The sequence below is a fragment of the Siphateles boraxobius genome, unplaced genomic scaffold (assembly GCF_051911475.1).
Source record: "Siphateles boraxobius isolate OS27281-9 unplaced genomic scaffold, OSU_SipBor_1 118, whole genome shotgun sequence".
In the NCBI taxonomy this organism is placed as follows: domain Eukaryota; kingdom Metazoa; phylum Chordata; class Actinopteri; order Cypriniformes; family Leuciscidae; genus Siphateles; species Siphateles boraxobius.
In genome coordinates, this window is record NW_027508720.1 from 1,402,501 (window position 1) to 1,427,260 (window position 24,760).

General features: G+C 38.2%; 1 protein-coding gene across 1 annotated transcript in view; it reads right to left on the minus strand.

Annotated features, from left to right (window-relative positions):
• ppp1r2 (protein phosphatase 1, regulatory (inhibitor) subunit 2) overlaps positions 1–23,999 on the minus strand; it is a 37,911-nt gene extending 13,912 nt beyond the window's left edge. Inside the window, exons 1-3 of the mRNA XM_077202707.1 lie at positions 23,645–23,999; positions 9,621–9,728; positions 8,872–8,955 (exon numbers count right to left, since the gene is read on the minus strand). Of these exons, the coding sequence (XP_077058822.1) occupies positions 8,872–8,955; positions 9,621–9,728; positions 23,645–23,769 (317 nt within the window). The 5' untranslated portion in view covers positions 23,770–23,999. The remainder of the gene's footprint in view (positions 1–8,871; positions 8,956–9,620; positions 9,729–23,644) is intronic.
• Positions 24,000–24,760: the final 761 nt, after the last annotated feature.

Consider the following 24,760-nt stretch of genomic DNA (forward strand, 5'->3'; position numbering starts at 1 on the left):
GCAAAGCTGAATTTTCAGCATCATTATTCCAGTTTTCAGTGTCACACGATCCTTCAGAAATCATTCTAATATGATGATTTGGTGCAAATTACAATATGATTATATTATATTAATTATATATTTTTTATGTATTATCCGTATTGCTTATGAGTAAAATAGCTACTGAAATGTACACACATTTAAACAATTCATGAGACCATAGGCTTGAGCAACAAAACTTAATTTCCCATCATTGTTTGTAGAAGCACAAGACTGATAAAAGCATCAATTACACACCTAAAGAGCATTGTTGTTGCATTAGCGCTAAAATGTTTCCTGCCTTTGTCATGAAGTAAACCAATAAAAATGTAATTGCCCAAAACATCCATTTCCCTTCTGTTAAGAGACTACCCAGGAGGCAGCATTATTTCCTTAAGGAAAGCATACAATAAGTCAATTCATTTCACTCTGATGGCCTTTACATTGCTAAAATCTGACGTTCCACTCGGTGTGGATTCTTGCAGTAGTTTTTCGTAAAGCCTGGTGATCTTTGTAGTATTCTGACTGTTAATGTGACAGACTTTGTAAGGAAAGCATCTCTCGGGAGTAATCGTTCCCACACGTGCACAATGGCCTCAATGACTGCTGGGTCGGGAAGCACAAAACACACGTACCTGAGGGAAACGCACTCCACACAGTGGGCGAAAGAGAGAGCAGAGATACTGACGGAGAAGGAAAAAGAGGGCGAGTGGGACTAAGGCACGAGCGGTTGCATTACTAGGAGGTTCGGTATGTGGTATTCGGTATGAGGTATGTGAATGAAGTGAGCCACTCTTCCTCTTCCTAACATCAGATACAGATTCAGTTTCAGGCCCGCGGCAGACAAACCACTCACTCGCATCCATCTCAGAGCCTTTAAAGACACGGATCTAGATACAAAGATACAAATCCTGCTTTAAAGTCTTTGAATGAATGGAAGAGGTCCGCTTTAAGTGCCTTTCTCTAGGGGGAAGGAAATCTATAACTATTCCAGTGAGATTTCATGCCCAGTGAACTGTTTTAACCTAAGGATATTTTCAAAATGGACTAGTCAGTGGGTTTTCTTAAAGCAACACTATGTAGTTTTTCAACCTTCATAATATATTTCCAAGACGCTTGAGATGGTACATCGACTTACAATAGGTTGAATGACACGTCTGCCATAGCCTGACAGTGTCTGTATCGCTTTTACTGGCACTATGTAACTTCGGGGTTCGGGTAGTAACCGGAGCACAAAAAGAACTACAAAATTCTTGTTCATGAGGTATGCCGTTAAGCAGTCGAATTTTGTAGTTCTTTTTGCATGTCACGTGACTTCCCGCCATGATGGTATTGAGTTGTGTGTATATTAGGCTATATATTTTGCAACCTTTTTTCCTGCCGGTGTGATTTTTTTTTTGTTCGCACTGGTGCTGCCACCAGGTTGGCCAACTGATAAGAGCTGCCATTTCTGTTGCATATGAGAAACATTAAACAAAATGAAAGTGAAACAAAACCGTAGTACTTGTTTGAGCTGTGTTTGGCGGACCGTTTATCAGCTCGAACCAATAATAGACAGCTCAGCGCAAGCTCAGAACAGGTTTCCTCGCGGGCCGGTCTTGAGCACTCGCCACCGTTACTACACTGCGCTGGGAGATCCGGTGAGGAAGCGTTTGAATTCACCACAGTATTAATAACATCACAGTATTAATAACATCGCTGCGACATCTAGTGAGACGAATTCAAATGCAGCACAGAAATCTGAAAGGTGAATATGGATGATTGAATATTTCAATTCAAAACATAAAAATTCACAGTTTAAATATATAACTACATTGAATTTCACCCCATAAAAATGTAAGCCCTCAATGTATTAAAATGAAATTGTATTTTTGTTTTTTAATTGGTGCAATTCAACAAGCTTTTTTGGTTTCAAGCACATTTGGCATTAATTTTATTCCAAAGTTGTGCTTTAATCACTTACATTTTGCTCAGTTTAACAAAAAAAATGTCTTTTTTTATCTAATCTATCAATAACATTTTAAGAAAGGCACTTTTTAAAAACAACATGACATTCATGACGCGATGCTAATAATGCAAGACACATTGGTCAAAGACCTTCATTTGCATGTAAATGAAATAAAACAAATGGCTGGATGGAATGCAATACTGTAATTTTTAACTTTAAGTTTTTTTTTTCTGGAGGAAATGGTCATTTCAAAGAAATTTTGCTTGAGGGAGAACATTTCCAGATGCAGATTTTGCATTGGGTTCAAACTAACAAAGAGCTGCTTGGTTTCAACCCCTACTTCTGTTCGAGTGGTGCTTAGAGCACTGTTACACTATTGACCACGGACACCAGCCCTTGTTTGCACACAACATTTCACTAATGTAATGCCTTCATTGCTGTAGGTAGTGGATTTGTTAGACAGTAGGGCTGCAAAATATATAATTTTAGCATCGATATCGCGATTTGCGCATCCGCAATAGTCACATGTGCGATGTCAAGTATAGGAATCGTAGTTGATCCATACGGACCAGGCATCAAGGTTCAAAATGCACACGATTCTCTGTCTGATTAACTGCAAAGTTTAACCATCATAGAGCGAAAGTTTTAGGTCATGTCAGTTTAAACATTTAATCGATTTTAAACCATTTGAGAGCAAGTCGACACAATTTGGAACTGGCGAACACCCAATTCCCTTCTCTTCCGTGTCCATTTGTGCCCGAACGGACACATACACGCAAAATGATGTCAAAATGCCCGTCTCTGCGAGTATCATCATAAACAGTCGCTTATGGCTTACGTGTACATAAACAATTAACCCTTCAGGCGCCAGAGGTTTTTTCCTAAAACGTCCAATTTTGACATCTTAATTTCAAAAGTCTACATATTAAAAGTGATAAAAGATAGAGACTTCCTGTAAATTAGAGAAATATTAAGGGTGACCCAAAGTTTATGTAGGGATTACATTTTCCCATCTAATTTGCATATTATGACATCATATGGTGGCGGCAATCTTGGATTATAGAATTTTAATGAAAAGTCACGTTTAAATGATAAAATGCAGCACTTCTTTCCCCCCAAAATGTCCATCACCTTCTGTATGCTATATTGCACAATACTGAATGCTCAGGTATATAGTAAGTAGTAAACAAACTGTAAATCATTACTAATAAATGGTAGAAACAAATCGAACGCATGTAGTGGTTGGCCTTTTGCTGTAGAGATTTTCGCGCGCGCCGAGTGTGCACAGCTCGGACTACTGTCATTGTCATTGCGACTCCTCACCCTGCCTCCACGTTGCCTCCTAACTGTCCTATGAATACTTCGACCTCGTCTAACATACCCACAGGGCTCGACATAAGCAATGGCCCGATGGCCCGGGGCCAGTAAAAGAGTATGTCGGGCTAGTTGATTGGCCAGTGACTGACCATCAGCAAAACAAACAGCAAACGTCATACAGTGGCGCGAAGAGTGTCAATGTTACTTCAGGTTATTTATAACGTGTTAAAATGTCAAAGAACTACGAGGCTGATACAAGAAAGAGGACATTCCTAGTAGGGCTGGGCGGTAAATCGAGTTTGTACAGTATATCGATTTTTTTTTTTTACGATATGGAATGAGGCAATACCGTTTATATCGATACAGTAGTTTGATACGAGATAATCTGAAAAATAGCGGAGTACCGCAGTGTGAGCTCCTGCAGTGAAAGAATACAGTAGAATTTGTCCTAAACATGAAACAAGCTTATATTAATATTAAGCGGTTCAAAATAACTGGTAAGATATAGTTAACAAGTTTAAAGCAGCGTGCCCTGTCAGATGCTCTGACAGATACTGTTGCTGAGTGACAGATGCGCTGTTTAATGCTTTTAAGACGTGGTGCTTTCCTCAGTGCTTAACTTACACTTCAAAGGTGTATTCTCCATCTGTAAATGTTAGAAAGTCAAACAAATATGTCCATTTCACTGTCAGGAGAGGACGAGCTTCTGCAAGTGAATCTCCGCTAATATTCAAGCTTCCATTAATGAGTGCCGCCGCGCACACGCGTGCCAAACAGACGAGCACAATAGAATAGTAGCGCAATAATTCTGACTAAAATATACATATTGCTAAAATATTTGTTTTTGGAGACAATAAATGTGTCATATGTGGAATTTTAAACCCCAGTGGTATGTTTTTTATGAAAGTGAGCATTATAACGGGGTAATCAAATGCAGGCTAATATAATTAGTTTGTGCTTTTGTTTTTATTTTCATTTTTAGTTTAGCCTTTAGTCATTTTAAAAACAAAAGCATTATTTTTGTTTTTAGATTGTAATGTTACAATGTTAGAATGTAATGTGATTTTAACCACCTTTTTGCACATAATAGATTGCATAGCCTACATTACATTCCCTATATTTGTTTCCATATCCTTCAATATCAACATTGTTTGGAAATCATTGAGCAGGATGTGAAATATTTTTTTTAAAATAAATACAGATTTTCTTTATCCAAATAGAAAAACGTAGAAAGTACCGAGATATATATCGTATATCGCCATTTAACCAAAAAATAGAGATATGATTTTTTGGCCATTTCGCCCAGTCCTAATTCCTAGTGTCATGGAAAACACAGTACACCTGGGTGGAGAAGGGCGATGAGGGCATGTACTGTTTCATTTGCCGGAAAATTTCCAACAAAAGCCGACCAAAATGCATAACCGGCTTGCCCGACGGGCTATCTAAAAATAGTGTAATCAAATTCCCCCCAAACTTCTGCCTAGTCCCCCTAAAGATGTGTGATTAAGTAAGTAAGCTACACAAATTCGTGTTCGCTTCAGTTTTGTTATAATCAGATTCAGCGCGTTCTTCATTTTTTCTTCATTGACAGTTTTTTAGGTCATAAATGTTAAACGAATGACAAAAATAATCAGGCAAACTAATATACTTTAGTCTAATTTCGCCATTTTGAAGTGAAAATATAGCCAATGTAACATTACTCATCACTCATGTAATGTAATAATTAGTTTACTGTCATTGTGATGGGACAAGAAAAATTAATCCTAATGTATACAATAAATACAATTTAATGGAAAAGTGCTTTTCCTTCTATTTCTTTCAGGGCCAGTAAAAATATAGAAGGGGCCAGTAAAATTCTGATCTACTAGCCCTGGGGGCCAGTGGGGATTTTTTTTTTATGTTGAGCCCTGCATAACCAGTGGTATTAGACAAAGTCTCCGCCACAATACTGTCGCCGCGATTGCGGAGAGGCTCTGATAACATGGCTCACTCGCACACTAGCTCCGCTTTTGATCGCACTGATTCAATGCGGTCTAACTCGAACATTTTGTATAGAAACATGACTTTTTTTGAGTTGGGGGTGAAGCATGACATGTCTGCCATCCAGTGGAGGGGAGGTCGAACGAAATTTGACACCCAATTTGAAAAAAATCGGCCGTTTTATTCAGTGCGCGATCTTGTTGAGTAAACTCGACCGTGGCGCCTAGAGGGTTAAGAAAGAAAACTGATGTAGCCATTATATTGGATATGTGCATTCGGTCTTAAAGTGACAGCAGCCTAATATTCCTGCAGCTGCTCGGCTCATTAATGTTAATCAAACAACACCACACAAAAAGAAAATCACTTTAGTAGCTGTAACTAAGATCAATTATTTTTAATGTATACAGTGTATTCAGTTATTTTACATTTGATTATTGAGTTTCTGTACAGTAAGACTTACCTGAAAAACAAAGCACTGTTAATTTCATTTGTATCTTTGTTAGTTTGTATTTATCTATGCTTTAGGGCTGTCAAATGAAAATTTTAATATTTGTAAAAAAAAAAAAAAAAAAAAAGGAAAAGGTACCTTGAATGTAAAAACCGTGCATTCGAATTTTTTGTGCGTCAAGAGTCGTGCGAGACATGATGATTTTGGCTTATCCAAAAACCCTCTCAGTTGGTGGCAAAAATCGTGCAACGACATACTTGACTATACCTGGCACATCGGTCAGAGCTGAGCCACCGTTTTCTCAGTTTACTGATGCACTCACACAATCGTATGCACTATTGTAACCAAACCTTGCATGCACATTAAGGGAATAAAAACCATTTTTTATATTTAAAAACCATTCTGTCAAAAGGTAATGCACTTTAAACAGTGAATGTCATTTCATTTCAATAAAAGATGTGATGCTTGATTTGGTTTGTTTGCTTATTGCGCCCTCTTGTGGGCATAGGAGACGATACAGTACTTTATTCCTCTGATTCGAATTGAGCTTTTCAGCCATTTTGACAGCCCTACTATGCCGTTTAGTATTTTATCCATATCCATATTCATTCCCCTACAAAATCACCTATTCTAAATCCTTTGGTGAAATTGTTTTCATATTGTAATATCGCAGAAAAATAAAATATTGCAATGTAAATTTTTTCCAATATCGTGTAGCCCTATTAGACAAATGCTGCTTTGATGGCTGTACCAGTGATGGATTTAGAGAACTTCTCGGAGAGATTAAATAAAAACAAAAAAACTAGTCGACTAGACTGCACTAGAGATCCAACTAGGCTCTAAAGTCATGAAAAATGCTCTGAAGCGCATAGTAGGCTAAACACACTACTATTGATCGTCAAAGTTTTTGTCAGCCATGGGTTGCTGGTTGTGGATCAATACCTGTGCCATTATGAGCCGTTCTTGCTGACATGCTTCTCTGCATTTCAGAGAAGCACATGGTGGCTTTTTTGGGAAACACTGAGCTTAAAAGTGTCTGTCCCGAGTCAAACTGAACCGGTGCAGCATGCTGGCCAGACACTAATTTGAAAGCGGTTAGCAGCTCTGCTTGAGCTGCTGTGAAGTTTGCTCGCCTGTAGGCTGTGACGTGACATCTGTTCTGGTTGCTCATGCACTGTTTCAGAGTTAAACAGTGTACCTGCACACATTACTAACATTGAACTAAGGCAGGAAACCAAAATTAGTACAAATACAGTTTTTTTGCAGCAGCTGTATTTAGTTTAATGAGGCTGTTCAAACCTGCTACATCATAGAACGCTGCAAATCTATTGATGTCAAGGCGGACTGTGACTCGCAAAAGACACAGCAGGAAAAACGCTAAAGGTTTGCGACAGTATCACTATCATGTCAACAAACTTTGAAGAAACCTTACATTTATTGTGATAATTATTATATTTTTGCTACTTTTCTAACTATAAAAATTTCTTAGTGCTGGTGTAATTTCCCCCACAACAATTTTCCACCAATATCAGTCCCTCCAGAAAAACGCAATTATGCGATCGCATAATTCAATGCATAATCAGCCAAAGTCCACATATTTATGCGGGGGCCGCATTTTTTCAAATTCGCCGCATACATTGCCAATTTCCGCGCAAAATATGCGGGGCTTGCATGATTTCATAATCCCTGCATTTTCCTTGCAAAAAAGTCACATATCTTAGCAGAAAGTTGAAAAATGTTGCGTTTTCTTCACACACGAGCAGCCGATTTTATTTATTCATTTTTACAGAAGTTGTAGCATATTCCTTGTGTAAAGCTACAGAACTTGTTTGACTCATCAATGTTTGTAAGTTTGAGCCATGCGTTCATTAAAGGTGCTCAAAGCGATGTCATGCGTTTTTTAGACCAAAACATTTTTTGTCACATACAGCAAACATCTCCTCACTATCCGCTAGCTGCCTGTCCCCTGAACACACTGTAAAAAAACACGGCCTCTGCAGACACCCCAGGCTCCACAAACGGCAACAAAAACAAACTGGGCTTACCCGCACCACGAAACATAAACTGTTCCAGACAATAACCGATAAGAAGGGTTTGGGGGGTTAGTGCGCGGATGAGGAAGAGGGAGGGTCTAGCTAGCCTTCGTTTTGTTTGACAATACTTTAAACGTCAACAAGAAGTGATGTAACCCCACATCGCTTAGAGCACCTCTAAGCGTCTGAAATAAAACAAGATGAGATTTAAATATTCCAGCACTTTCTGTGATGTGTTATGCTTGCTTATCATAAGAAGTAATAAGAAATGACTCTTTACATTAAGGTAGTAGCCTAGTAAGAACAGGGTGTTGGGGGAATGACTTTTTTTTCTCTTTTTCATCAAACCGAAGTTTTTGCAAGTTCCCGCAATTTCGTTGTATAAAATTGCATAAATATCCTGCATATTCCAGCACATTAAGAAAACGTGCCGTATAATCAAGGATTTTTGCCCGCAACAATCATAAAAAAACTGATGCGAGTGATGAGAATGATGGAGATTAAAAGCTAAACACAATTTGTGAACTAAAGTACCCATAGTTGAAGAAACACCCATTTTGATTTTAGATGAGCACAGAGAGGTGGTCATCCTTGGGGTCTATAAATTACATCTTATTTATGGTGTATTTTTAAAATGTTTTTTTGATCTTAATGCTTTTTACAGTCGTAAGCTTATCCAGTGTTTTAATAAATTATGTGAAATGTAGGCTACAGATGTGAATACACTGTTTGCTAGCATTTATTTGTGTGCGAAGCAGGATTCAGCACTCGTCTGCATCAAGACCAAATACCAATCCAAGTTAAGATTTATACTTTGGACTATTTTGCAGTCTGACACTCGCATAAGACAGGGTGCCAATGATGCCTAAATGATCCGTTATAGTTCTTGCCAATAACAATAAAATAAACAAAATAGTTAAGTAAAATGTGTAATTATTATTATTATTATTATTATTATTATTATCATTATTAAGAAAGTATCCTAAAGTGCATAGGTTAATCCTGTGATGTAGATGCGGTGGAGTCACAATAATACTGGGACCTAATCATGGGTACGGAAGGAAACATTGAGAATCCCTGTACTACCCTTCCACCCATATCAGAGATAACAGTCATGCATCACTTACTTCTTAGCGAGGTCGTCTCCGTGAAGGACTGTGTTCCCGTCCGAATCGCTGAGCGCCCCCTCATCTTCGTCATCTGCAACCATCCTATGAGGGAAAGGAGATTTTTGGCCAGTTGCCCAAAGGGAGGAAGACAGCATGACCTTTTCTGCAAATTTGCCCTGTCATATTGAGTTGCAGCCTCGGGGCTGCCCTTGTATTTTGCAGACAGGGCAGTAACATATCCAGTGAAGGGAGCAACTGTTTGAATTGCCAATATTTACAATCCATACAGCGCCTCAGCAAGAGCAGATCTTTAAACAATAACTTTTCTTCAATAAGTAGCATAAAATGCTATAGGCTATCTTTAATGCAGTATCGTAACTTATCGAAACCTGAAAGTCCATATTGTAGGAAAACTACTTTAAACCAGACATTTTCTCTGCACAGCGCAAAGCCATGACTAATTGAAAAACAAATGATTAGTTAATTTCATTTTCCCAATTTCGTGTTTTATACATGCTATACCGAAAACTAGTTTTGGCCAGATAGTATTTAATAATTCCTTAGATAAGTAAATCAATACAATTTGTTCTAACAAGCACGTCTTCATTTTCTTATTCGATTTAATAGGCTGGCAGCAGCTTCACTCCTGAATCTATGCTTTAGTATTCTGCACAGCCACATTAGAAGTGATACTTAAATTAACACCAGTATATTACCCACTCATAATCTAAAAGGCATTAATGGCAGGTTTTTTATGTGCTGCTCACCTGTTGTATGGCGTACTGGGTTCGTCTATCTTCATCAGCCCATAGTCCTTATCTGCCGGGTGATATGTGGCCAAAATGTTCATTTCATCCCATTTCTGTGACTTCTTCCTGAAAGAATAAGTCCAAACATGGATTTAGAGATAAAGCTATTAGCACGGATGTAAATATTCCCACTGGGGTCTGCTACATTAAACAAAGGAATCTGCCCCACTTTGAAACTTTATGGAGTACCTTGGAAACAGATGACACAAAAAAAATAGCATCAAGTGGCATAGATAGCCAAATATACCAACCCTTTAGTGATATAAATGGTAAGACTGACTTGAGACGTGAGAAAGGGCCTTGTGTGCCAATATTTCCCAATCAAGGCTCGAAATTATGAATATTTTGGTCGCATGTGCGACAGAAATTGAATCTGTGCAACCTTAATTAGTTTGGGAGTATTTGTGCAAGTACAAATGATTTCGGTGATGAAACTTATTTTCCTAAAGATGCACCGGTCAACCAGCCATAACTCTGAAGCATTTTTTTTATAATTTTATACTGTTGATGTAGTGAAACAGTGCAGCGCTTCTGGGTTCCACGTCAGAACGTCGCCTCACTATTGGCCAACGCTGGTCATGTGTGTGATGCGTGTGATTTGATGAGGGCCGATAGCATATTAAATAGCACAATTTCAACAGCGTAGGAGAATAACATGGATGAGAAGAGATTGTAGAATGAAGTCGTTATTTTGGGGGGTAATTTGCACACAAAAAGTATTCACGTCACTTCATAACATTAAGGTTGAACTACTGTAGTAACATGGACGAAGGTCTTACGGGTTTGGAACGACATGAGGGTGAATAATTAATTACAAAACTTTTCATTTTCAAAAAGAATTTTCATTTTTGGGTGAACTACTCTTTAACGTCAGTTATATTATTATGTAAAATTAATATCTACATTTTCAGTTTCATTCATAGTGATAACATGAAAAATATTACATAGTTTACTGGAAGATTGCTGCCATCTACTGGAAAACCAAACAAAACAGTATTCCAGAGAAGTGCTCAATTAATATATTTAATTACTCTTGCTATTTGTGTATAGGCTATAATGAGGTGTAGGTGCTATTTTTGTATAGTTTCACCAGTATCAGCTTTTCTTTTTTTGTTTTTATAATGTAATGTAACACCCAATGGTCACATCTACTATAGTACTAATGCAGATTCTGTGTTTGTATAAATGATCAGTCGTGGAATTGGCTGTGATGCAAAGAGCACCAGATAAGATCTTGCCTAGAGCAGCAAATTGGTCCGGGCCAGCCCTGCATTTCAAGGTTTGTACAACTTTTGAGAATGAAATTCAAGCACTTTTCTATGACTTTCAAGGGCTTCACACTTTTTACAGCCCTTCATAGCTCTAAATATAATCCAATTTAAAGCTGCAGTCCGTAACTTTAGGCGCTCCAGCGGTTAATAAACAGAACTGCACGCGTCTTCTCTCCGTTTATGTCTATGACAAGTCACGCAGGTACTGGGCTACTCCGCAGTGGTGCCGACCGGTCTAAAATAGTGCGGATATAAACACTTATTATAGGTGTACTGTAGGGATTCAGGAGGATAAGACAAAAACATGTACTCGCTCATTAGGCCTATATGATTTTTGAACATTTTGAACAAAAAAAGTTACGGACTGCAGCTTTAGGTGTTATTTTTAATGTGATGACCAAAATGAAAACTTTCTTTTTATACATCTTTCTCTATAAAAGTTAGGTTTTTACTGTTGTTAATAAAAGCTGATGTTATCTGCATCTCAAGCTCAGAGTCAATTGTGCATTTCCAAGGAATAAACGCAATAGTATTAGTTGCTACACTTAATGCAAAACAATAGTAATTTTATGATTAAATTACCTTTATGCTTTGATTTATGATTAAACTTTGTATTTGACCATATGAATCATCAATAAGTCAAGTGTTACAGCAAAATCTAAAGTAGGCTATGCCTCAATCAATCGATTACGGCCATCGCAGCAACAATCAACACCCACTTCCACACACTTCACAACACTTCTATAGTCAGATGAAAACCCTGCGAGTGCATTTAGTGACATGAACGCAGTAGACCGGACCACTAATGCTTGTGCAGTAGCAGTCAAATGTGCCAATCCACATGGAAGAAGAACAGTTACACAACCGCCGTTTGGACGAGGTGCTATGTTACAAAGCAAGTGTGGAAATCTGCTCAATGCAGGATTTAAAGCATGATGATTTTTAACTACAGCATTTCAAGATGCCAAAGCACAACCTACAATACTTTTGTTTTGACAAGAGGATTATTTTTAGCTCTCTTTTTAGGGAGGTCTTGGACCCAATCAGGGCAAGATTCACCTAATGCGTACAGGTCTATGATGCATCAGACAGAAAAATGAAACTAAAGTGGGACCGAGGACCAATCGAGTAATGCTAATCTCTTCAGAATAGATGTTCATGTTGCCTCACAAAATAATCAAGAGATTAGTTTCATTCATGTCAGAGGCAGAGGCCAACTCAATGGTGAACAGAGATTTATTCTGGGTCACGTGGGAGCATACGTGCACTGTATTAGGGGTCATGTTTTACGGATCATGGGTTACAAACACAGTACATGAGCACTAGTCTGTAGTGACTTATTAGGAGAAAAAGCACAATACAATAGAAGGAACTTGTCTGCGGTTAGGAGACCCGAATAATGCAAAACCTTATAATTCAAACAATGTGTTCAGGCAAAAATGAGACCTACAAGCTGGTACAGGATATCCCTTAAACTATATATATATATATATATATAAAAGAAGTTGCCAAAGTCTACAGCAGGTGTAAAAAAACCAATAAAAAAAACCCCGTTGTTGGGAAAATAAGGCCCTCATCTTCATACAGGATAAAGGTGGGATATATTCAGTTGTGCCCTTAAAGTGATAGTTCACTTAGGGCTGGGCAATAAAACGATAATTAAATTTGTGATATTTCTCTATACAATTATAATAAAGGTTTTTATAAATGTTCGATATAATGTTTATGCACCAAAAGCGTAACGAAACGGTGCTACTCTTTTGAACCGCAAGCCATACAGACAATTTATCCGTTCGGCTCACAGTTCATCATTATTCAAATCTTGCTGATTGATGAGGAGATGGTTGCTGTCACTGCTTTTATACTTAATATTTTTGCCTATTGAATAATAAAACTGGAAAAGAATAAATAAATACCATAGACTTACAATGAAAGAGGGACCCATGCTATATCTACAGACCAAAATATCTGAGACTTGGGGGTTAGCCAGTAAGCAACCACCTAGCATGCCTTAGCAACCGCATAACACACCAGAAGTTTGCCCTGGCAAACACCCACACACTAGTATTGTGCTGGTGATTCTGCACGAGTAAAACTCTAGTTTATTATACACACCAAGTGGTTTTATAGAGATCAATCAAATGTTTATTAACAATCAGCCACCTAAGATGTCAAACTGAAATAGTTATAAACAAATATTGTAAACACTACAAACATACTTTCAGTTTGAATTTTACTCAATCCTGAACAGAACAGGAATGAAATATATAAGTATAAAACAAACAAATATTAATTTTAAACATTAATTATAACCGCCGAGTCTAAACATTTATTTAAAGTGACACTGAAACTATTAGCGTGTGGGAAATGCCCTGGAAAATAAACTTGGGCCTTTCATTCGACATGAAGTGTGTGTGGCACTTTGCACATGCTTTGGACAATAAGTAGCAACATGTTATGATAAAATAATGTGATATTCCAGAAAATAGGATATATTAGTCCTGTTTATCAGAGTAAAAGAGTTATGAATGGTATGACGGTTTTTTTTTATTTATTTTTTTACTTTTTTCAAAAAAACACATTGCTTGTTGTGGGACAAGAGAAATATCATAATATAATACAATCAACAATACTTCCATTATCTAGTGCAGTGTTTCATAACCACTGTGACGTGGTACACTAGTACACTAGTTACACAGGTGTGCAGTGGAAAATTATCAAATTCCAAAAAATAGTTTAAAATAAATGCTACAAATAAGAAAATATCAATTTGCTGCTGGGCCGAAACATTGAATCTATCTATTAGGGCTGGGGCAGTATGGATTTTTTGTAACCACGGTTGAAAAGCAAGATATTCCAGCGGTATAGCTGTAAACCGCTTTAAATACAAAGGAAAAAAAATGCTTTAAATACAAATGGAATGTTATTGTGTTATGGAACATTGCGCTCCCCAACTCGCGACAGATCGGATTTGCTCCATCTTTTGATAGGTTTTGTTTAGAAAACCTTAAATCCATCCAAGACACAATGTCATTAGAATCAATGAATCCATGTCATTAGACCACTGATCTATATAATGACTGGATAGCTCATGACGTTCTAAACTGCCATCAGGCAGTGAAGCCACCGTAGGGTTGGGCGATATGGCCTAAAAAAAAATCCCAGATTTTTTCACAAAAAATCCGATTTACGATTTAAATCGATTTTTTTCTCTCCCTACTTAAAATCAATCTGCAGATGACAAAGAAATTGTTCAAAACAAGTTTTAACTTTGTTTTAATATTCCCTTCTGGGATTTGATCTCGATTAAAGTGCAATCGGAAACAACAATCCAAAAAGACAAGAGGAAAGGCCCTGTCTGTGAAAACAATGAAAATGTAACATAAAATAAAATGGGTGGATTGGGATTGGGGGGATGTGTAAAAAAACAAAAAACTTGCATCACAATAAGTGTATGGTGATTGTCAAATTATTTGGTAACTAAACATAATTTTATTAAGTTTACTGGTATGCTACTGTTTTTATTATTGCTTAACACAAATTTCACAATTTCAATTCTTCTGATTTGATTCTGATCTTGATTCACTATAAATTCCTTTGGATAAATAGGTACAGTAGATACGTTAGTGTTAATTGTTCTCCCAAAAAAAGTAATAAAAAAATCACTTAATGCTGTAAACATACAGAAAGTCCTGTCAGCTGGTATTATTACTAAAACTAACTCAAATTAAATATAGTAAGTTTTTTATTTTATAATGCGTCTAACTAACATGCGTGCTATGGGTCATTAAAAGCCATCCTGAGGTAAATGTAACGTTACGTGACATGTTGTTTTCCGGCTGTTTTATGGACATCTTTCCGCAGTTGAAAAACACTGATCGATCGATTTTATTCGTTTCGGTAAGTTGGTAGTAAAGATTAACAGATGTTCGGTTCACGTGCCGCTTGAACTGAGATCTGCCAGCGTTCTCTCACGTCACATTTACAAGCGCCAAAACGGTGTTTATTGTTTGAATTTTGTAATAAAATTGACAGAATCTGAGAGCTGAGAATCTGTTTCATATCGATAGTAACCTGCTCTGTTCTTGTCTGTCGGTGTCAGTGTCCTCGTTGCTTCGCGAATGTTTCTCTGCGTGAGAAAATGGTTGTGTGGCGTGAGAGCGTGTAAAAAGTGCGTCTCTCACAGTGAACTCGTGAGAGTTGGCGGCCCTGCAGATTCAGCTTGTAAATGTTTTCGGTGGCTGAGCTTCTGCTGCCGCGGTCTTGCTCATTTGCCATGTTGTTTGTGTATCTCTATCATGGCAAGCGCTGAGCCCGGTCGGAACTACGGGAGCCCAGAGGGGAGCATCGGCGGTGGTTAAAGAGAAAACCGATTTTCATTCAAAAAAATCGGCGTAAACTACACATTCGAGTTAATCGATAAAATCGATTTATCGCCCAGCCCTAAGCCACCGGAAGTGTTCGAGCGGCCATCTTACGATTCCCTACCAGCAGAGGGCTCCAACGCCCGTTATACAGAGATTGGTAGGGCCGACGGCACTTTAAAGATGAACCAACCGCTGAGCAGCATACAAGTGTAAAACTACTTTTACAAAAGGACGTCGAAAAACTGCCACAGGTTGTAATTCAAGCCCTATAAGTTGTTATTTATATGCACAATTGTCGCTATGCCCGTGTTGTTTTCTCCGAGGCAAGAGTAAGTTAATGGTAATGCTGCTGCTTCTTTAACAAGCAACGATAAAACAGTTAACAGTAGCCTATAAGAAACATCAGAGCAGCAATAATCACAATTAGTGTCCAATAGCGACACCATTTAATAGCTTCTAAAGAGCTTTGTGCAGAGTCCGTTTATCGTTACATTAACCCATACAATTTGTATTATGCATTTCCTGAACATGTACTTGCTAAGCAAACACTTTATATGAACAAACTACTAATCTAAAAACACAATCGGTCTTCCGACCTCATTGAAGGCGGTGGGATAGTGCGCGCGCGCGGCAGGGGCTCTCTTTCTCTGCTCGTTCTAATGCGCCCTGTCCACTGATCTAAATAATTCGTTGTTACGACGACTTTGTTGCCTCGTTTTAATAAATCGTGGACACGTTGAACTAATTCCCTTCCTTGTTTTGATTTAACGAATGACAACGTGGCCACAATATAGTAAAACGAGGGAACAAATTAGTATAACGTGCTGAGGTATTATTAATTTGTGGCCACTAAACAATATTCACCAATTCACAAAAATATAGGTCTTTAGCATTCACTATATAATTAATAGTATCAAACTGTTTTTCTTACCTGTGAAGATAGCTCTTCAGTGAAGGCCGACTAGTGTTCTCATTCAGCTTTTTATTACTGTTGCAAAGAAATTGCCGTTTTTTAATAAGCTGGAAAAAATTCCGACTTTAAACAAATACCCATTTAAATGCTTAGGATGTTTGCGTTGTGAGAATGTACAGGGATACTTTAGATTTAAAAACTGTCTCTCATTAGGCAATGTTTTTTCAGTCAAATCATAAAATTTCCTATTGATTCAATAGAACGCGTGAGCTCACTAGGGAATACCAATATGGCGGCGCGGTGGCTTCACTGTTTATGAAGTCATGAGCTATCCAGTCATTCAATATAGATCAGTGCATTAGACACAACGTGCACATGTGCAGACCAATGTCTGTTTGTTTTTTGCGGTGATGACGGTGGCCACTTGACCGTGGTATTGCGGTAACCGCCCCAGCCCTACTAAGTATTTATCTTAGTTTTATAAAGTTAAAGGACCCCTATAATGGATTTTTGAAAATTACCTTTCATGTAGTGTGTAACAGCTCTAAGTGAATGAAAACATCCTGCAAAGTTTTAAATCTGAAAGTGTACCGTATATAAAGTTATTGTCTTTCAAAAGTAAGAGTGAACTCTGTTTTTCAAACCGTTTCGTTGTGACATCAAGACGAAACATTAGCATATTGCCCGCCCACTTAATGCACACGCAGACACCAGGGAAAACTTCAACCTCATGTCCAGAAGACGCTGTGCTCTACAATGTGAAGGTAAAGCCAGTTTTTTTTCACTGCCCAAGGACGAGCATGTGAAGAATCAGTGGTTAAAGTTCATCTTCAACACGATATCTCAGCAGTATAATCCTAAATAATTATATTTATTTCACTGACGCCTGCTTCTCAAATATTGGATTTCAATGCAGGATTCGCAAACGGCTTACTCTTGAAAGATGGTGTTCAAAATACTTAGTATTGTGTAAGTCTCCTGCTAACTGGCTAACTCATGTTGTTACTGTCTTACTGAAATACTTCTGCTAATCAGCTGTGGCTCACTATTACCTAAGTTTGAGGAAAGATTAAGCATGGAGCAAGATTTGTTTTATCAACGTTTATGTTACATCACTCATTCACGTTAGAGCTCGGCTAATGTATTGCATACATGCACTGTTATTGATAGTTTCCACGTGTTCACCGTAATATATTAGAAAAATGCTGATGGTGAGGAATTAAAGTTGCAACATCCCATAATGTTCCTCAAACTGGATAGTGTATCACTTGAGAAACACTGAGTCCTGCTCGAGCTGCCTTGCGATGGAGATTCAGGTTGAATAACTAATTCCTCCAGTGTTTCATCATCGGACTCACGCTCGCATTGATATGGTAAAATCGACATCATTGTTCGCTATTGGTTTACGATGAAGGAAGCCTCAGGACATGCAGAGCTGACGTTGTTATGGCAATGGGCCTTTTTGTTTTTGATGCGCTGTACGCGGTTAACCAATCACAACAAACTGAGCTGTCTGGCCAATGACAACAGACTGAGCTGTCTGCCCAATGACAACAGACTGAGCTGTCTGCCCAATGACAACAGACTGAGCTGTCTGCCCAATGACAACAGACTGAGCTGTCTGCCCAATGACAACAGACTGAGCTGTCTGCCCAATGACAACAGACTGAGCTGTCTGCCCAATGACAACAGACTGAGCTGTCTGGCCAATGACAACAGACTGAGCTGTCTGGCCAATGACAACAGACTGAGCTGTCTGGCCAATGACAACAGACTGAGCTGTCTGGCCAATGACAACAGACTGAGCTGTCTGGCCAATGACAACAGACTGAGCTGTCTGCCCAATGACAACAGACTGAGCTGTCTGCCCAATGACAACAGACTGAGCTGTCTGGCCAATCACAACAGACTGAGCTGTCTGGCCAATCACAACAGACTGAGCTGTCTGGCCAATCACAACAGACTGAGCTGTCTGTCTGGCCAATCACAACAGACTGAGCTGTCTGTCTGGCCAATCACAACAGACTGAGCTGTCTGGCCAATCACAACAGACTGAGCTGTCTGGCCAATCACAACAGACTGAGCTGTCTGGCCAATCACAACAGACTGAGCTGTCTGGCCAATCACAACAGACTGAGCTGTCTGGCCAATCACTAGGGCTGGGTACCGAGTTCGGTACTTTTAGGTACCGACCGAATTGCCTCGATACTACCGAGTATCGAAACATGTCTTGTTTTTCGGTACCAAGTTTCGGTACCTAAGTGGTTAATCTCGTCAACGTCAGTGAAACAATAAACATGCAGCATGATTGGCTGTGGCGGAAAAACACTAGTTTACGCGGCTGCCCAGAGACGTGCCTCGTCGCACGTGAGGCTGTAGTGTGTGTGTGTGTGTGTGTGTGTAAGTGTCCAACCCAGATAGATAGAAAATATGTGGAAATGATCAAAAGTGTACCTATGTACCCGACTCGATGCCATAAGCACACGATGCAATATTTTCGACAAGATAATTGCTGCCAAGACCGGTAACACGGTAAATCTTATAAGGCACTTAAAAGCGCACAGAATACACTCGAGAGTAGAAAGTTTATCCGCCTTCGACTACAAGAACTGGAGCGCGTCACATATAAACCAAAACTCAGCGTATAGGATACTTGCCTCACAGACATGAGAAATAGTTCTATACATGTTCAAAATATGTCAACTTTTAAACGAAACAATTAGAAATAAATAGTTTGATTACCTAATCTATATAGGCGCGCGCCTGTTCACTACAGCGGGGATGACGAGTCAGCATCGCAAATTCGCAATAATCATCTTTGCAGCCAACACGTTTAGTAAACACTTGTTCATTAATAAACAATTAAAATATCTCCTTGCTATCGTTTCCCGACACATCCATAATCATTAGGCTACTTTTGCCAGTGCTTTGCGCAAGCTTCATGTGTGCTGAGCGCGAGGCATATATCCCGCACCCCAGTAGCCTATATTTAATTCAATTCACATTTATTTGTATAGCATTTTTCACAATACATATCGTTTCAAAGGAGCTTTACAGAAAATGCATGTGTCTAAATTACAATTTAGAGTGATCTGTTATCAGGGGTGACTGTGTGTAATGCATTTCAATTAATTTTCATTCAGTTTCATTGTTAAACAATGCATTAAGTTAAGGCAGAAACAATGAGCTCATTGAAGTAAAGATTACATGTTGTTAAATGATTAGGAAACATAGAAAACTTTAGCATTGGTGCTTTTTTACAGACTCAAAATATGAGTGTAAAAAAGTCAACAAACTGAAAAAATAAAAGTTTTTTTTTTAGGTAATGTTATATTGATAAAATTGGTATCGAAAAAAGTATCATTCAGGAACCAGTATCGAAGTCAAGGTATCGGTATCGAAAATTTGGTTACGATACCCAGCCCTACCAATCACAACAGATTGAGCTGTCTGGCCAATCACAACAGACTGAGCTGTCTGGCCAATCACAACAGACTGAGCTGTCTGGCCAATCACAACAGACTGAGCTGTCTGGCCAATCAGAGCAGAGTAGCTCACGGAAAGGAGGGATTTAGACACACGAGAATTTGACGAGTCGAGAATCATTGAAAATGTGGTGATGAGCAAATGTATATTATGAGGAAATTAAACATTAACATCAGTCACTTTAATGCTGTTGGTCATCCTTTAGGCCTACATCTGTAGGTGGGTTTTACTAATATTTAAAAGAGGTTGGGACTAAACCATTGGCTCCTCAGACTGTCAGTCAAACCTCATAACTCAATACCACCTCCATTTCAAATGTAACGCACCTCTGCAAAGCTTGGAGAGATCTCTGCTTGTCTGCAATTCAAGGGAAAATAAAGAACTGGAGCCAGTTGCACCAACAGGGCTTTACTAAGCCTGGTCCTAACTGCTAAGTAGGTCTTAGTTAAGACCAGTCTTTAGAGTTGACCTAACGTCGGTTGCACCAACCAAACTTAAGCCTAGGCTTAACTACGCCTGGTTTTAGCAATGCGCGTTCCTGTGAATGGCCACGGTTGCCTAGCAGCATGCGTTGCTGGGGTTACGTTGTAAACTTATCTTCCGCTGTTTGGTTAACTTGTAGCCATATCAATGGAGGATCAAGAAAAAGGAAAGGACTTTCAGTTAATAATTGAAACTTTCATTTTTAATGTGACAGTTAAGGGGTTAAAATAGTATTCAGTTAATAGAGCTGTACATTCAGCACGTGACAATTCGCTTCATTCGCGGCAGCATTACGTCTGTCTCCTGCACGCGAGAGGTGAGGTAGAAGAACTTTGGTAATAAATGTCAGTTCAATTGTAAGTTCATTCTTTATGTGCTTAGGAGTGTGCGTAATGTATCGTCTATGATGATATTGTAATCATTGTTTTAACTATGGACGAGGCACTGCGAGCTGACATCACATTTGTCTCTCGTGCTTGTTTTCACTGCGTGATGTGTCACTGCAGTTATAGGTATGTCCCAAAATAATTTTTTTTGTCTTATATTTATATCATATGTTATTAAAAGGGCCGTTTTCATGTGCACAATTGCAAATGTGATATTTATTTTATACAACAGTTAAATTAACAATGAGTTAACATTGTGAGTTACTTTTTAGACACAATTGTGAATATTGTTTTTTTCCCCTTTATTTTGCTGACGAGAATTTCAAAATGAAACTGTAGCAGAGTCTCCATGCAACAGACAGGAAGATTTTTTGACCGTTTTTAACAAATCATTTTAACGATTCAATGAACAATCACTTGCTTTTAGTGGTTACTATAGAAACATTATCTGTCGGAAAACGGATAGGCCTATTAACGCTAGTGTATGCCTAGATTTTGACTTTACGCCTGCTACTGACTAGGCGTAAGATTTACGCCCGGTCTTAGCGAGAAGAGGACTTAAGCCTGGATGGTGCAACAGTCGTAACTATTAGGTCGGACTTAGAATGCTGAGTTAAGACCTACTTACCTTAAGACCAGGCGTAAGCCCTGTTGGTGCAACTGGCCCCTGATGTTTACGGAAGTACAGCGTTTTATTTACTCAAGAAACACGTCCATAAAGACCTTGTCTGTATTTAAAGACCGGAGAATAGACTAGTCATTTGCCGTCATATCTTGTACACAGCGCTTCATCTTTTGTATCAAGAGATTTTGATCATGAGATTTTGATCATGAGATTTCAACAACAAGAAAACTGAGCGCTCATATTAAAAGTAATATCCTGTGTGTTGATGGAAACGTAATGCGATGCACTGCCTCAGATGCGGCTGATCCAGTGACAGACAAACTATCTGTCATTCGCTGGCCAAAAACCTCATAACTCAATTTGAGCTTGATTTTCAAGTGAATGTCTGACCATATCTATATAAAGTCACAATACCAACTTCGATGACAGTGTTTAATTAAATACGAGTAATATATGTAAATTTATTGTTTTATAATCACCAAAAACATCATGTTTATTGTGTTCCTTCCGGACTAAGGCTTTCACATTAAAAGTCAGTACTACTTTTCATATAGGCTAGCCTATAATTTCTAGATTTATATGCCGACTTTTAAGCAATGCATGTTTGTGCAATTTTGTTATATTTTTATATAGTGGTGTATCGTGGGATTTTTTTCTTTATCAAAAGTGTGCCGTGGCAGAAAAAAAGGTTGGAAAACACTGATCTAGTGGTTACACTCTTAAAAATAAACATTTGAGAATTGCTCAAAAAAACCTTTCAGTGATCGGTTCCTAAAGAAAACCTTTTTTTTTTCTTAGTGTGAAGAACATTTCATTCATCTTAAGAACCTTTCGTGGAATAAAACTTTTCAATGGATGTTAAAGATTTTTTATGGAACCAAAGATGCCAATAAAGAACCTTTTTTTTTTTTATCATCACTAAATACATTTTTTTAAGAGTCTAATTTAGTGTCACTGCAGTCTCACGGGACGGGAATTCAGTAATAAGTGCCATTCTTACAGTGTGTCCTATTTTCCTAAGAGTGGGAGAGCTGGATTCAAGAACATTGTCTTCTGGCGAGAGAGGAAGCCAACGAGAACACCTACATACAGTCGACAGATGCCATACTGACAAACACAACCTCCATAACCAAGAGGTTTAGTGCCTCCTTTATTGATGTTTCTGAAAAATCCTGTTCAGATTTTGGTCGACCTAAAAGAACAAATCAATACGTGTGCTGAATATAGATAAAAGCCAGATGGCTCAGTTAACAAGGAAGTGGGATTGTCTTTATTTCGGTCCCATCCTCGATATGAGACAACTTCTCTGACCTCCAGGAGAGACGGGCATCCACAACTTTTATGAGTGACTCTGGAAATGTCAAAACGAATGAGATCGATTTTTTTATGCGTCGCCCTTCAGCCAAAAAAATAAAAAAATAATAAAATCACTCATCTGATTTTACAAATCTGCAATGACAGCTGTGTGTTATGATAGCAAGATTGAGAGCACTAGTGTTGTTATTACAGATTTATGTTGACATGTTTTTATTTTACTTTTACTGTTCATGTTATCTAAGAGAAATCAAATCACCTTTAATATTTTCTTTAATTTAATAATACATTTTAAAAAATCATCTTGGAGAATCTCATTTTCCCCGACGCCAAAAGAAAGTATATTTTGCCTAAAATAAGCCTATTTTTCGAACCATTAAGATTTTTGAAGTGTGACATTATTCAGTAAAAACAAAGATTGTATCTTTTTCATTAATTGCAAAATTAAGCATTGCAAGTATTGCCATTTTCTAAACTATGGTGAATGAACTGTGATAATGTGAGAAATGTTGAAGGTGTCCGAATAAATTTTGGTTTGACTGTATTTATTTAAATTAGCGAGACTCTCACAGTTAATGCTAAATTCATAAAATGATGTATATAAATGAATATGAATTAGTTTTAAGAAATTTGAAGCCTTATTGATACACTGCATTTATGTAATAATGTATTAATGAAACTTTTTAAAGTGAATTAGAGCATATATAACATAAAAATCAGTTTGAACTACATAACTTGTATGTTTGGTCAATGTAAAATGACAATTATACTTCTGCTACATATCAATGAAAGCATATTTCACATAGAGCTGTGCATCTAAACAACAGGTTCAGAAACTGACTAGAAGAACACAGCTGGTTAGTAAAAAAAGAGAGGGAAAGATTCATGTTCATTAACTACAGTAGAAGGGTTTGTTTTGACATGACAGGTCAGGTCAGTGGCTAACCTATTAGCAAACTATGCTACTATCACAGTACTTGAACCGGACCAGTGATGGACTGGTTGAGTGCACTAGTCCAGGTCACTGTCAACATAATTTCTGAGCAGAGTTTGATCGACAGGTCTCATGGTGACCGTAGCACTGCTATAGACGCCCCGTCTGGCTGATTTAAGCTGTTTTAAAGAGCATTTACTCACTGTTGGTCGTCTTCAGAGTTTATAGGGGGTCCTGGTTCTGGAGTTTCCTGGATTGGCTCTTCGGGTCGGCCTTTGATACTGGCTTTGTTCTTCAGAATCCCTTTAATGGGTCGCAGTGCTGCCATAACCGCCAAACCCACCCACAACTCCTCTTTTGCACTGTTTACGCCTCAAACAAACGACTAGAACACACCAAGGCTGCTCAGAAACAACACTCTGACCTAATTTGCTAACCGCTTATGTATTGCCTGTCTTAAAATGAAAGTTAAACGCTGTTTGAGAGTAAAGTTTGCGACCGTTGATGACTTGAATTCCGCCAGAGCTCACACACGCACTTGTCCATTTACAGCGAGGAAAGGAAATAGGGCGCCGCAGTCAGTCTCGCACTCTTTGTAATCGCGAGATTTGTAGTGTTGCTATAGCAACTTAACTCTAAAGTGTCGAGTAACCGTCGCCATGTTTGTTGGGGGTGGTGAGGTCAAGCACAGGACAGCAGTCTGTCACACTTGTGCGCATTTTAACGAGGTAAACTTAATTTAAAGTAAAGTACCAGTTTAAAGTATCAGTTTAATTAAAACATTTATCTTTATTACTTCACAAACTTCATAATGAATATGAAAAGACTTTAGTCAGGGTAGGGCCATAGTTGTTTGACCGGAATGAAAACGATGAAACTTGAGACATAGAAGTGCAGTGTTTTGAAACTTACGATAAAATCAAATTTGATAAATCTTTTTTTTATTATTTTTTTATTAGTAGTATTAGTATTATTATAAATAATGCAATTATTATTTTTTATTTTTTATTAATGTGCTCTTGTAATCTAATCAAAATAAGTTTGCAGCCCTTCAGCCTCTTTTTTTTCTACATAATAAATGACTTATATTATGACTTATACATGATAAAATGTAATAAGCACTGTCATGTTATCTTGTGTTTCGAGGCAGATGCCTGGTGTTTGTGAACGCAATCGTGTGAGACAGTTCTTGGAGGTTTGCCCAACCATGATGATGACAGACTTTGGCTCAGGCATTTCAGAATGATTATTTACATTTTGTCATTCAGACCTCTCGTCCGTCCAAATACCTCTGGCTCGTTGACATTTTTCTGATCACA